We start from the raw sequence: 15,778 nt of genomic DNA on the forward strand, positions 1-15,778 counted from the left end.
GCCTGAACAGGGTAAAGCTAAGGAGATTGAGGTAATGACCTGACTAATCTTCCATTTATGCTTGACTAGTTTTGAAACATCTGCTTGGTATGATGAAGTCATATCACCAGGTAGGGCGCTGCTGTTGCCGTAGGAGTGCTTGTGTGTAAACTGAGGCTTATCTGTGTTGATAGTCTCAAACCGCAGTGGAACCCGTCAGCATGTCTGACTTGACTCTGTTGTGTTGGACAGTGTACAAACATCAGAAGTATGTCATGATCTTAATTTGTCACTGTGGGATTGCTGGCATGAGTATGCGTGACTCTTGCTCAATTGAACCTTTTGTTCAGGGGCATGGCTGTATTGGTTTGCAGACAGCTACAGTAAATCTAAAACCAGGCACTGTCATCTTGGTGGTCTGGACATCCACTGTTTGGGCATAGTCCCAGAAGCTTCCGAGAAGCTCTGCTGTTGCTGGTAGACTTCCTTAATCTCTTAAACTTCTAGTGACTGCTTAAGTTAGAAGTGTTCAGGAAAAGGGGATTTCCAGACCTCAAGAGAAAGCTACTTTTTCTCAGCTAAATTCAGGTCCCTTTTGTGCAAAGAAGTGGGGGAGAAGGGAAGTGTGGGTGATGCTTTATTATTCGTACTTTTGGATGTGCTTCCTCCTATCTAAGCCCTGTTTAAGATTAGCCTGACTGACAAGATAACCTTCTCTGGAGGAACCAGGATGAGAGTAGCAGCAATACACCGTCCAGCTGAATAACGTCTTGTGCTGATAAATGTTGTTCCGAGCAAACACTGAGCTAAACTGCAGGCAGGAACAGTAGCGTGGGGAGCCAAGGCAGAGATTGAAGAACACTTGTGCAGACAGCAGAGCTACTGTAGTATGTGGTTGACTGATTCTCTGATTTAAATACCAGATCCAGTGTTTTCTTTGAGAACTGAAATACTTACGCTAGCACAAATAGCAGCAGACACAGTATACTGAAGTTGAAGGAGTGTACCTTGAAAGGCTTGGTTATAGATTGAAGAATGAATCCAGCTTGTCTGGGTTACTGATACATAGAGATAACACTCTCTATGAATGGACTTTAGCTCTTGGTATAATGCCGACATGGAACATTTCTGCATTGCAGTTTACAAAAGGACATTGAAATCTAACCTGTAATGCCAGTGTCGCGCTATATAAAATGCTAACTGCTTTAAGAAACTCTGTAAAAATAAACCATGCTTCATATCCTTCTCACACTCTTGCTAGTCACTTGATTAAATCATCCTTGGTCACAGATGCTGACTGACAGAGAAAATAGTACGTGCAAACAAGTTAGTGAAGAGTAATGCCTCAGCTAGCTTCTAAAAATACGGTAATAGCTGGATGGTACAGTAAGTTAAGTAACATGCATTAATTTCATATTGAGAGCATTTATTGGAAGAGAACAGGGATCTGGGGATTAAAACATGGTGAAACACATGACTTATTGGGAGCCCAGTTTCAGCAGAAAGGCAGTGATGGGCCAAAGCAGGTGCCCATGTGCTAAGAGGCCTGGGCCATGACTGTGCTCCTGACCAGGCAGCGTTGGGGCTGTGCCACAGCACCTTGGCATGGAGTATCTGTATAACTTTTTTTTTCCCTCATTTCTTTCCTTTAACCTCGTTCCCGTGTCTATCTGATCTCTGCTGCAGCTGGCGAGTTGCCATTATTTGTCTTTGAACAACTGACATAAATAGATTCTGAAGGGTCATGTGAAACTATCATGAGCTTTTTAAAATTGCCCAGTGCTTACCTTTCCTCGGCTGCCCACATTGCATTAGCAGGTGTGGTTTTGTTTATGCAGTCCTGCTGCTTTACTTTAGCAACAGGGCTGTGCTGGCCCTGAGTGGCCTGAGGGAAAACTTTTTGCTCTGTGCTTGGCTCGAGCTTTGGGCAAACTGCAGACCTGAGCAAGGGTTGCACCTTCTGAAACAGACAAGGGCCATCCCATTTCTTGCCTAGGAACTGAAACTGCTTCTGAAAACACTGATTTATTTATTATACTGTGAACTTGACTTCGTCTTTGTGAATAAGGTCTCTGGATTTTAGCATCTTCTGGTGCAACTGGAGGAGAGGGATATACTGTTCCTCTAAATTACTGGTAACTGCTTGTTAAAAATCTGTTTTGATTGAGGAGTTACGTGCAGGCAGCTGTGAGCTTTCATCTCTGAAATAATGTCTTCTCCATTAACCGTTGTGTTTAAGGCTGTGAAAATCCCGAAGTAAAAAGATGTGTTTTGACCACATCGTACCTCCATTACTCTCTTAAGTAAGGGCTTTTATGTGTTGGGGTGGCTGAAAGCACCTTATGCTTGCATCAGATGGCTTAGAACTGTTTTTCTTGTTCCTCTTTTAATTTCTGTTGGAATGACCTATTGCTTTCCTCTAGCCATGGGGCAATATACAGCTACATCCATGAGTAAGATGGCCGTACTTGTTTGCAGGAGGGGAACTAAGGCTGCTCAACTGCATCAGTTGATTTTATCTATTTGATAACATATATATGATGCTGGGTTTCATAAATGGTATACAAAGATGAGTTGTGTGCTGAAAGGAAAGATGCTTTGCTTTATTTTCAGTGCCTGTGATGTTCAGCTCAGACAGTGTACTGGGTTTGTAGTATAACTGAGAAGAAATCAGCTTCAGCTTTGAGTTTTGACTGAAACTTTTCCTATATATATTTCCCTGCTATTGCCCTTGGAGCCTTTGAAGGATTTAAGCTAAACTTCCTGGGGAACAAGGTCTTTGTTTTCTGTGTGATTTCTGCTTCCTGCAGTTATCTTCTCGTACTGTTAGCCCCAGCTCTCCTGCCTGAAATTTGAAATTGATTTGTTGTGGTCCAGGTTGGTGCTGACTGTTCCCCAGAAGAAAAGAGAACTGTGGAAAATGAGATCTGAAGGGAGGAGGTAGCCAACGTGGAGTGAGAAGGTCTCCGTTGTATCTGGCATGGACAGACAGATATCACGTGTATCTTATCATGTATAATTTATTTATAAAAGCCTCAATTAGTCATGCCAGTGATGACAGTTCTTGTCTTATGAACGCCTCTGAGTTCCTGAATTGGTCCCCAGTGGTACTGGCTCTAAAGGCACTCGTGGATTGCACTTGAGCCTTTTAGGTATCAGTCAGTTCTTTAAGCAAAGCAGCACAAATATGCTGTTTGAGGCAGTATCTCTGAAGAATTTAATTTATTTAATATCTTGTCTAACTATATACAGTTCTTATCCCCAAACACTGTATGTTCTGATGTTGAGCATTAGCTTACGTTCTGTAAGTGCTGAGTTTAGCTCCCAGTTACATGTAGTGAGAAGTGCTGCTCAGTGTCTGTCCTTACTCTGCCATAATTATGTAATTTGTGATGAAGATGGTTCCTGTGCTTTGACATAAGTACCACTGTGTATTTACTTCACACTTTGGGTGCAGTAGGAAAATGTACGTAGTCATGTATATCATGGGCAGTTATCTATTAGTGCAACCAACTTCTTGTATGTGCTTTTGTGTTTCCGTGTCACATGGAACTGGTATATACAAAGACATAGTAGCTTTGTAAAACTGTGTACCAGCTCTGAATTTCCTGAAACCCATTGTGACTTATCTTGCTTTTCTTATTTTTTGTTTATATTTCGATTTTCCTGCTTTTTCCTAGTCTTCATTTTTGGCAAGCCCTGTGAGAAACCATGGTATTTTAGACTTGGCCAAAGTCAGTCTGTGTTAAAACTTCGTGAAACCTGATCTTGTGAGAGTTCTAGTATGAAAAAAATTCAGGTTGGCATCCAGAACCATGGATGTTTATCTAAACTGAACTTCTGATTCCTCTTGAGGTTTGGTAGTTCACTACTGAATCTGTTTCAGTCCAGTTAATTAGTTACAAACCCCTCAGCCACAGAGCTGGAATTAAAGAAAACAAAACCCCAAGCCTCCACATAATTTGATGCAAGAAGAAACTTTTGTTGAACTGGGAAATGCATTTACATTGCTGTTTCCCATTTTGAAATGTTAAATTGACATTCAAATGAGCCAACAGCATAGTCATTTATTCTGGATTTGTGCTGCCTGTATTACTATAGCTGAGCAGTGTCCCCTCTTTATGCCCTAACCTGTTCCTTTCCCCATTCTCCAATACTGGTTACTCTCCTTTGAGAGATACAGCAGAGATTTTTCTTCTGTCAGTGTTCTTGACTCTCTGCAGCGTGCCTGTTTTTGTTGAGATCTTTCTGTCCTTTTCTTTTTCAGGACAATGTAGATCAGACTTCAGCTCATGGTCGGCGGGATCTGGTGGAACCAGGTTTCCAGGAACCATCTAATCGTATGTCCCTAAATCACCAAGGTAAGGAATGAGTGGGAATCCAGTCTCCTTGAAGGAAAAGATCTGAGTATGAAGATAAAGTTTTGTGTCTGTTTTGTGGTTTTTTCCTTCTCATTTATAAAATTGAGCTCTGGGTGGCTGGAGTAGAAGAGCAGAAGATGTGGGATTTTTCATCACAGCTGTGCTGTGAGATGTGGATGAAGATGGTCAAGCACCTGCAGGGAATCTGAAGTCTTGTAGCTCAAGTCAAGTTTGCTGGCCTGAGCAGAAGAAATGTTCTCCTTTTTTTAGTGGAGTACTGAAATTAAATTCAGCATTTGCAGTGTCTAAGAAAAAAAAAAACTTTAAAAACTTCAGCTCTTTACTGTTCTAGTGGGGACTATTCAGCTCAGCTTCAGTTTTTGGCTTAGAAATAATTAATAATGGAAAGTTCTGTCTGAATCTGTGAGCTCTCTTTAGGGTTCTAGACGGCTGAACTTGGAATTAAGTCCTTGACCCTGGCCTTCTAAAAGTTATGTGCTTAACTTCTCCTTTAAAAATCCAGAAGGCAGGTAGCATTGTGTTTTGATGACCAAGCGTGAACTTTGTAGCCTGACATCTTCCTAGCATGGACATGCTTGCTTTTTGGGTCATTCTGTTACTCTAGCAATGTTAAAACACTGAATGGATCCATATGGAGTCACCTGGACTCTGCTTGAGCAAGAGTCTTTTTTGCCTGTGCAAAATGGTCCAAACTAATTTCCAAAGCAGTTATCTTTACATAGAATGCTGTTAATGGAGGGTACTGGTAGTTAAAGGCCATTTTCTAAGTCAGGACACAGTTGTTATTCCCAGTAGTTTCTGAAGTTAATTTTTCTGCTTGTTTTTAGCATGTGTACTTGCAATTCATACCTGACTGCCTTACTCAGTTAGCACAGCAGATTTGCCAGTTTCTTTTGAACATTAACTTACAGCCCTTTGCTTTTTACTCAGGCAGCTTTGGTGTAAGCACTTACAATTCTGAACCAGACCCTGCTTTCCACAGCCTATAAAAATGGTGATTAGCTTCCTCTGAGGCATCTGAATCTTTTCTACTCAAACTGGGAAAGGAGCATGCAAGCGGAGACTGAGATATCCCTGCCAACTGTCCCTGCATGAATAAGCTCTTTCTTGTGAAGGGTATTTCAAGTACGTGTTTCCTGCTGAATCATTCTTTTGCCCAAGCAGATGCTGATTTGGGAGCAGAGAATGCTTTATGTAAAGCAGGGAGTCTCAAAATACTCACATTTTTGTAAAGCAAATGTTGGAAGTTTTGTAGATGGAATGGTATTTCTCCCTGTGATAACAGAAGTAATAACTGCTTATGTATAGATAAGCTAATAACATACTTTGTTTTTGTTTTTTTTTAAATCTCTGACCATTATGGAGAACTCACTTTCCGATAATTCTACGAGAATATTAAAAGTACTACCAGGGAACAGGAACTAAGATTTCTTAACCTATGTTGCCAGAAGCTACTTCATAAATAAAAACTTCATCCAGTGGAACAGTATTAACATCTAGTGAAGTGAAGAAACAGATACACTTCAGCTACTGCCTGAAAGCCATAGGAAGTCTAACAGGCCTGTCCACCAGAGAAAGTCCAACAGCCAGTATTTAATAGTTAATAGACAGCAAGTCAAGTGTTTCTCAAGCAGTCACTCAGAAGGTGTAGTAAAGACTAGAGCATGGAGAAGAAAAATGTCTGAACTATGTGGCATTTCCTGAAGAACTAATGAAAAAAGTATGGACGTGGTCAGGATTATTTACCGTCTTTAAACCCACAGAAAGAAAGGGGAAGTAAAACCATGTTTGGTGGGGGAGGGAAGCAGCCATTTCATTTTTTTTCCCAAGGAGCGTGGAGATGAAGCCTACTTAGCTATGTCTCAGTTCTGTAAAACTTTTAATATTCGTAAATCTTTCATATTTCACAATGACAGGGATGCTTGCAGGATTTGTGCCCTGTCCAGTAGCCTGGGCCAAGGCTGGAGACTCTCACGGTGATTTTAGTTTGAACTCTTGCATTTGAGAGTTCAGAACACTGAGATAGTGTTCTGAAGTCTTTATTAGAGCCCACCAGCTTCAACACTCGTTGCCCCTGCCCTGTCCTGAGCTTCCTCCTCCTTCTCCAACCATCTGATAGCTCAGCCTTATTCCCCTTGGTTGAGTGCTACAGGACTTGTTCTTCACTGTGCTTTGTAAGCAAGGTAAAGTTACTTAATTGATTTCCCTGTGCTAGCTAGCAGTGGCCTTGCCATATGAAATATGATAGCAAAATACAGCATACTATAGAAAACTGGAAAAACAACCAAATTTATTTACGCTTAGACTTCAGGGGGTAAGGTGAACCTGCATGCTGTGCCGCTGCTGTTTCTCTTCTGACTTCATACTTCTGGGCTTTTCTTCACTGAGGCGTTTCAGAGCTCATATTTCTGTTTGGTTTTCTAACAAGCAGTAATTTATGCCAACTCCAGTCTCAGCAATGAAGTTTATGGGCAGTGCCTTTTATTAATACTTGACGTACTTTTGAGATACTGTACCTAATTGTAATTCAGGGTTTTGAAGTTAGGCATAAATAAGATACATTCTGTCACCTTAACTTTTAATCGAAGTATTAATCATGCAGTTCTGGTGCTTTCTTTGTATTTACTTGTAGAGATAATTGTCAGTATCTGTACAAATGCATTTTGCAATAGCTCTGCAGTGAAAGATTCTCTTGGTTTTAGATCTGCGTTTGCTCTCTTACTAGCTGTTTCATCTGTTGTTGGATTTGATGCTTTTTGTCACAGGAGTACCCAGTGAGAGCTGAGCTGAATAATTCCATGTATCTGGCTTTGGGAGCAGTAAGATGAGTTGTTAGAGTTGACAGTCAGGTCACTCTTTGGTCTTTTTTATCTGGTTGTGGTAGAAATCTTGCCTACACTGAGGTGGCGAACAAGTTTCAATTGGTCAGTGTTAATGCTGGCTTCTAAAAAAAAAAAAAGTGATGCATGTAAATGAAAAGGATTTTTGAATACTATGAATGTAGATGAAGCAGTACGATGCCTCAGGTTTAACCTAGAGAAATGATCTTGCACAGGCCTCTTTCTTCAGTGTTACTGTTATTACTTGCCTCTTGCATCTGCCTAGGGCATGTGAAATTGAGGTGGTATTTTTATTAGTTTTGTAGCTAAAGATTATGTTCAGCAAGTTCTGGTGCTACCTCTGGTCTGCTTCATCATGGGATCCCACTAGGATGAATCAGTTATTTGGTGCATCAGAACTAACCCATGTTTTTGCAGAATCCAGCTGGTACTGAATGGAAAATGTAGAATGAAGTACAGATAGTTTGTTTGTATTACAGACAATACCAAAAGCTGCCAGGCATTCATGAATTCTCATGTATTGTATAAACGTTGTTGTCATTGTCCAGCCTTAGAAAAAAACACCATTAGTGCCCAAAGGATTTACACTAACTACCATTACACACAGAACTGAGACCCTGCGTCCTGCCTTGCTCATTACAGTACCTGTTTTATTTTAGAGAAGGCTTCTGTTGTAGTTTGTGATGAGTCTTGTTAGCACAGTTATTAGGAAGGGACCTCTAATAGCTGTGCAGAAGTTTAACTTCCCTAATTTTATTAGTTCCCAAACCTGTGAGCTCACAGAATTGAAACAGTTAAAAAAATGAAAAGAAGACAAATTAGGTTGCTTTTTAATACAGATAACTTCAGAGTTCTGCATCAAGCTACAGGATGACAGAATAGACTAGCTGACGGCGTGTCAGGAAAACTCTGTATACACAGTCTGCTAATGATGACTGAGTGAAATCAGTCAAATGAGAAGACAGACTAAGAACAGTTCAAAATGCTTGTGTATTCACAGAAATGTATTTGCAGGTGACAGATTTATTTTTCATTAACTAGGAGATTAACTGTTGCTTTCTTAACTAGACAGTAAAATATGGGGAAAAGGACTATACATTAACTTGTAAGAGTTTAAGTCTCAAGATACTTAAAATTGAATGTATTCTGCTGAAGCTACACAGTAAGAGTTTGAACAAAAAACAATAACACACAAATACTCCAGTTATCTTGAATTCCCCTATGGGAGTATTCTGGTAATGGAAAGACCTCTCTACCTGGGTTGCATAGTAGTGTGATATCCTTTAGGTGCCCTTGTTCATTGGATGTTCTACAAGTGAGATTTTTAAAGTAAATGTAAAATGAGTGTTATGATATTATAAATTACACTCCCTACTCAAGGTAGTCTGTAACACCATCCCTAGGTACTGAAGCTGTATAGGTGGGTAAGTCTTTTTGTCCTACTGAAGACAGAGAGGGATGGCATCTCTACACTTTGAAGATTTCAGTTCCCAGTTATTGCTGGAGGAGATTCATCAGGTGTGAGTTTAGGGTGATTAGAAGCTCGTTTCTTGTTGTTCTTGCTAAATTCTTGCCTGAGGCCTTGGAAAGGGAAGATTTGAATTGAGTGTCTGGGTAGTGTGATTCTGGTGCTGCTTTCTTCATGTCTCTCTGTGCAAGAGGGTATTTTCTTCCCTTACCTCTTACATAAATGTGCTTGTAAACAAGTTGGCATAATACTAATATAAGCCTAAAGTGTGCCTGTGGTGACTCTCAGAAAATGTCCACAGAGACTATAATGTATTTAATAGTGTCTCACCTTTAAACTGTTGTTTTTTTTCCTAATCAAAGGGATGAGTGGTAGCAGGAAACGCACACAAGAGGAGCTGAGACTAAATGTTGGAGTGGTTGTACTTCTGCATCCTTGGGCCAGCTTTCAGCTAGGGTAATGCTGGGGGGAGAAGAGCAGGAAGTGTTGCACAGACATCCTCTTCTCATGGAGGAGGAAAGAGTGCACTTCTGAGCCTCTTGTAGAAAATTTTGGTAGTACGTGCTCCAGCTATTGCAGCACAGTGAAACATTAGGTGAGGTGGTCAGGAAGGGGCTGGGGTGCTGCTTGGTGCCTGGGTGCGTTACTCTGTAAAGGAACCTGTTCTCTTGGCAGGAGGCAAATGCTCAAACAATGTATTTGTTGACTGTTGGCACGCTTTCGCAGAGGTCTGGCAGCTTGGAGAGGTGATGTCATTGCCATCGCAAATAGCTCCTGTGTTCCTCCAGTTGTGCTGCAGAGCTGGCTGCCTGCCGAGCACTCATCTGCTGCTAGGCTGATGCAAGGCCAGGCTGGCTGCTGAAGGAATGGGTAACAGTACCTTCCACAAGCTGGCAGGCATCTGGAGAAAAGCTATTGGGAAGTTTCCTTTTTGCATCTGTCTGTCTGGTGCGCCTGTTGCAGTCTCCGAAGCAGTAATAGTTCATCGGAAATCTTCATTGTGTTATGGAGTTGCTTTTGTGGCTGATGGTCAAACTTGAGCAAGTTTAAGTTCTATTGTCAGCATGGAATATTGACTGAGGATGAGGTCTTGCAGGCTGTAAAGCTTGAGCCTTAGAAACAAGCAGTCTGTTTCAGTGATGGGCAGGAAACTGTGACAGCCATTATCCATGTGGAACAGTGCTGCTCTTCAGCTGGTAGTGTGAAGTTCGAGCTTGCATGTCCCGTTGGAAATGACATGCTTGGGAAGACTTAGATATTAGATGGAAAGCAAAGTTGCAAGATCTGCTTCTGTTGAGGTGTTTCTCCCAAGTACTTGGACTGAGCTCATTTCTTGAGATCTCATCTCATGGTTGTTGTGTTTTTGTGAGTAAATGAGCCCCTGAGCCCCAAATCCTACTGTTAGTGTGCTCTCTCCTGTGTAAATCTATGTTCTTAACTACTTACGTCATCCTTTCTGTAAGCAGATTACTAAAGCAGCCAAGTGCAATAGATTTCAATGTTTTTTATTGTTTTATATGCTGGTATATTTGCCATCTAACAGGTATGGGGAGACTTGCAGCCTCAGGTTGTCCTCGGCTTCTTAGGTGGCTTCTTTCTTCCATTTAAGCTAATGGTCTGTAATTGAGCTGAGTGATTTGAAATGCCCTCTTCTAATTTAATCAATGTAAGCTAACTGTAAAACCTTGAGATGAGCTCATATGTTTTCTGGAATAATTTTATTGCCTTTATTTATGCTTGTGTTTTCTTTTGTAATCTGACTAAATTTGTACAGTCAAGATGCTGAGAGAAGGTTGGAAAGTAATACTAGTAGGAAAGGCTCTTTTGGTAACTTAGGGATGATGTTTTTAATGTGGCTGAGCTGAATTCTTGCCAGTGCTACTCTACTATCTTCCTGTATTTCCTTGGGTTCTGCTTACTTTTTCCCTCTTAGGAGGTGTATTTAAGTGTATTCTGCTTTACGTAAGAGTTTTTTGAACCTTTCAGTGAAGGTGTCATAGCCAAATGTCAAAACATGTCTGTGGACACTTGAATTGTATCAGCATAATGAACTTTCCAGCTAGGAAAGTTGATTTATTAGGTAACGTAGTTTTTAATCACACTGTAACAAAAGCAGTTGTTCAGTGATAGCAGCGCCTCTCTGACATCATAACAACTTCAAATTCTAACACCCAAAATCAAATTTGAAGCTTCAAAGCTGTTTTGACATGTAAAGAGGGAGGTGTATATTCAAAGATGGAAACAACCTTTTTCACTGCTGCTGTACTGCCTGTTACAATACACTGCTTAAAACAATTTTTTTGAGAGTGTAAGCACCTCTAATTTTGAAATAAAAGAGCTATGACATTGTGCAAGGTCAGCATTAATAGAGGAAGAACTGCCATTCAATATTTCATTACATGGAAGACTCTAAAGTGCTAATCTGGTTTCATGACTGTTGAGTTTAAGTATGAAATAAAGATATTATGCCCTCTGGGATATGAATAAATGCAGATAAATTGCAATCAGATTCACAGTATATGCAATATTTAAAATTACTGTGACCAAAGAGAACTGCTTTGTTTTTTAAATCTCTACCTGTTAGTGAAATCAATGTGCAGAGAGCACAGTGCCTTTGTGCTGTCATACAGCTCCCCTCCCACTGTCCTGCATAACTTATTTCTAAGAAGGTCCTAACAGTGGTGTGGTGAGGTGGAAGAAGTTGTTATGCCAGAAAGTACTTTCTCCCTGAATTATTGAAACCAGCTAGATCTGAGCTTGGCAAGGAACCTCTTAACAGCCTTAGTTACACCAGTACAGTTTAGCAGTGCTGAGACCAGACATCGTTTTTCCCCAGAATTAAATCCATTTAACTTCTTCAGATAAAGACCTGAGTTACTCCCAACCCCATTTAAAGAACACTGAACTGATTTGTGTTCTGCCTCTGATCAGCCATGTACCTTTGATCTCTCTGCTGATGGCAGATAATTTCTAATCGCTGACACAGTGCAGCCCTCTTGTCTGCAAACAATGCTGTGAGACGTGTATTCAGTTTTTAGGTTTTTATTTTCCCTGACCTTTAAGGTTGTATTTTTGGTCTCTGTATCAAAGTGCTGAGAGAGGGTGGAGAACAGGCAGTGCAGCTCTTTATTTCCTTCCATTGTTTGTCCTAATGATAAAGTGTCTTAACTTTTGGTTTCTGCCTCTTATTTCCAGTGCCTCAGGTGAGGCAAAATATATATTTATTTCTCTTTTTATGAGGTTCATCTTGTAAGCACAGCTTTTATCTTACAAATGCATACAGAAATTCACTTTGCTCCCCTTAAAATAAGTTAATCAATACAAAAAAAATCAAGTAGTGTTTAAATCACTAACATTTCTAGGGTTAAGAAACAGAACAAGGGAGAAGGTAAGACTTGCTTGCAAGAGGGAAATGAGGCATATTTGAGACAGGACAGTTCCCACAGCAAAAGCTTCAGAGTTCTTTATGATTCAACAGCTTGCTGGACTTCCTTGTTTGCAGGTTTAAGTTAGAGGAGGAATTACTAAAGGGTTTTAAGTCTTTGCACAACTACATCAAATTTTGGTTAAGCAGTCTGAACAACTATAGAACTATTTAAGATTTTTGTACCATTTTCTGCATAGTAGGATAAATTGCAGGAATATAGATAGAATAAAGATAGAACACATCTTGTAGCTGAGAAGAAAATGCCCAGTTCAAGTTAAAGCTTTAAACAACATCTTTCTTAAAATTGCATTTTCTAATCTGTTTGTAAAAGGCCTTGGTTCTGCCAGATGCTTCTGTGAAGCTGAGGACTGCAGATTTCCAGGTTTTTCCAGCATGGGAATGTATTTCCTCTAGCTGATTCAAACAAGTTGCATTGGAATGTGTTCATGGTCTGTATCAGCAAGTATAACTTTACTCAGCTATGTCAAGATGAGTATATACTGCGGTCTATTCAAGAAAATGGATGTCACTAAAATACCTGTCTGATTTTTTGCTGTTGTTGTTGGGTGAACGTGAAAGCAGTCTTTCATACTGGCAGTGTTGTGTTTATTTAAGTAACAAATGATTTTCTGTGTTTAAAAAATGTTTGAGTTCAAGACTGAAGTCAGACAAGATAGCAAGAATGTGTGTGTATACGAGAATGTATAGTGACACAAGTTCTGATGACAGTAGCCTGCTGGTGAGACCTATGTCTATACACCGCCATTGGAAGAGAGTAGTTCGAAGACAACAAGCAACCTGAAGCCAGCTGCTTGCCTTAGGGTATTTCTGGGAGAAGTTTCCTTTTTCAGTCATCTTGAAAGATGCATGGAGTAGCATGCCTTCAAAGACTGCGCTGAGGGGGGGGTCGTAGAGAGATTCTTATGCTTGTATGCAAACTAGCTGGATTGTGTACTATAGCAATTAATCACGGAAGCAGTAGAACTTACCTGCATGTGTTGTTAGCAATCTGTACCTCAGCCACAACTATAGGAGTTCAGAACAATTGGACCTGACCTGGGGTTTTAATAAAACTGTACCCAGAAGTCATTGTAGTATGTTGCGAAGTGTATCTTTATGTGAACACAGAGGAGCATCCATGGGCTCTCCACTCCCACTGACTCTTCAGTAGGAGCTGTAAAGTACTTGCCGGTGTTGACTGCTGGGCAAGGAGCTAGAAGTGCTTGTCCAACAAATTGCCTCTTCCATGGAGTGAAACAAATACTCTTGGTGGTCTACCTAAGTTTTTCTTCTTAGCAGAATAAGGATATTGTTCTTGCAAAATTTATCTCAAGTATGTTGTTGAGATGTGCTTCATAGAGTGCATGCTGTTTGCACAGATGAGGTCTTGTTTTGTTTATGGCATTAAGTTGGGAACCAGTCTCAGGGAGACATAATCAAAACTGAAGTGTTTCCACTGCAACTCTTATGAGTCATGTATGCCCTTCTGTGGAAAGCCTCCTGGCCTCAACAGCTATTCTCAAGATTTTGTTTTGAGGCTTGGATGTTATGTAGATTGCTCTGAAAGTAACGTCTTGTATTTATTTCTGTGGAAACTACAATGGATAAGAGAAGTACAGTAACGCTGTTTGACAGAGCAAATTCTCGACTACAAAATGCTATTTTTCAACATTGTCTTCACTGTTAGCCCTGTGTTTGCACAAGTGATGAACAAGAGTCTGCATGCCATGTTAAAGTAAAATAAATCAAAACACAACACAAAAAACCCAAGTGTGCATGGCTGCCTAGAACATGGCTTGTCTTTCTTTCATTTCACTGTGCCCACTGCTGAATTGCCTCACTGTGCTCACAATCCTCTATTTGGTCTCCAGAAACATTCACTAAGTATTGATGAATGTCAGCGGGTGCCACTTCTCCTCTATCTAGAGGAATTCAGTGACATGTTTTTGCTTTATCCTTACTTCCATGTCAGACTTCATTTGTCAGACTGCCCCTCTGCTGCCCTATTGTCACACAGCAACAAAATGTAATGGGATCTTGGTGGGAAGGTTCATCTTCTGCCATATCACCTCTGCTGTCATGGACCAACATAGTAAAACAGGGAGGCATTATTTTGGGGGCAGCTCTCATACATGAAATGACACGTAGTATCTTATGCAGAATTACAGTTCTGTCTTGTCCTAAATGACACGCTTTCAGTAGTGGATGGGGCTTCACTCACTTATAGGAGGGGAGCAAGCTGTCTCATTCCCAGTACAATATATTGTTTCTGTAATAAGTAAAGGCTTAGGAAGAACGCGTAACACATGAACATACATGAGGGTATGCCTTAGAATACAGGGAAAAACATAGACTGTTAATTTGATGTGTTGCATAACTATCCTATAGAGTGGCTTGTTTGGATGGGGTATATGACTTGGAAGTGGTGAAATATCATGCAGATTTAAGTGCTGTAAACGTGCTTTTCAAGAGGGATTGAAGATCTGTTTCTGAGTACACAGTAGGGATATGAATTAAGCTGAAGGATAGTTGAAGCTTTGTGTGTGTGGGGGGGGGTATAAAATCAAAGTTGGGAGTAATGAACAGCCTTGCAAACTGACCTTGGAATGTTTACTAAAAAGAAAAAAAATTGGCATAAATGTGGGATGAGATAAGAGAGAGCCACTTGAGGCATAAAGCCATGGAGTTTCTTTAAGATGATTTTAGCATTTAGCTGGAGTGTAACTATTGAACGAGATATAATTCATTTTCATTACTGTAGGAGCCGAGATGTCTACTAATACAGTATTTATGTTTGTAGCAATATCTTTCCACCATTGTGTATCTTTGTAAACCTTCTGTTAAAAAAAAAACAACAGCCAAACAAAGCAAAACAAAAAGCCTCTCAACCCTCTGTCTGTATGGCAGTAGTGCATAGCAGTTGGGGCCAGGGCTACATGTCTCCTGCTGTGCTAGGCTGGTGAAACACGGAACAGAGAGATCCCTCACTGAAGAACAAGTTCAGAGATGAATTTGGCAGATTGTTAGCTCCAAGGCGACTTGAGACTGCTGTGGAGAGATTTGTTAAAGACGCTGCTTGGGTGAAAGCCTCCTTTCTTACAGCGAGTGTTTGAGCAGGAGCACTTCGTGATCACAGTGCTGGTGACTTTTCCCTGGAAAAAGCTGTCCTTTCAAGTAAGCTGTTCTCAGAGCATTTGCATTCCCCAGGGTCTTGGGTCTCCCAGACAGTTTGGTGCAGCTGGAAATGGCAAAAAAATCCCTCTTTTTCTGAAGGAAGTTTATTCTGATTTAACAAGTGAAATGAAATTCTGCTGTACAAGCATTTGTAGACATTTTTATAGGTCTAGAAATATAGATTATTTAGTTTGTATGAATTTGTTTCCAATGAAATGAGCACCTGTTCTTGTGTTTCAGGCAAACATAGAGCCCTATGCTTAGTGAATTCAGGTGGTTCACTTGGGCTATTTCATATGCCTCAGGTCCAGCCTGAAGTCAATCCTTCTGATGTTGTTACCATACAAACTCAGAAGGCTCATTCCTCACTGTTAGATCTCTATTTGTTGTAAGCACAAATCTAACACAGAAGGGACAGAGGAAAAATGTTTTTGTGCTGTTACCTAAATAAAACTTTGTTGGTTTCAAGCATGCAAGACAAAAGAGATTTTTAGCTGTGTGGGTTAAA

The 15,778-nt window shown here is 40.4% G+C and overlaps 1 protein-coding gene across 3 annotated transcripts in view; it reads left to right on the forward strand.

The window, feature by feature from the left end:
- GRB10 (growth factor receptor bound protein 10) overlaps positions 1 to 15,778 on the forward strand; it is a 136,658-nt gene that overhangs the window by 52,330 nt on the left and 68,550 nt on the right. For all 3 annotated transcript variants that reach the window (XM_065751717.1, XM_065751716.1, XM_065751719.1), the window contains one exon: positions 4,247 to 4,340. In XM_065751717.1, the coding sequence (XP_065607789.1) occupies positions 4,247 to 4,340 (94 nt within the window). The remainder of the gene's footprint in view (positions 1 to 4,246; positions 4,341 to 15,778) is intronic.

This window comes from Cyrtonyx montezumae, unplaced genomic scaffold (assembly GCF_038088225.1).
Source record: "Cyrtonyx montezumae isolate F1298 unplaced genomic scaffold, pur_monq_1.0 scaffold_8, whole genome shotgun sequence".
In the NCBI taxonomy this organism is placed as follows: Eukaryota; Metazoa; Chordata; class Aves; order Galliformes; family Odontophoridae; genus Cyrtonyx; species Cyrtonyx montezumae.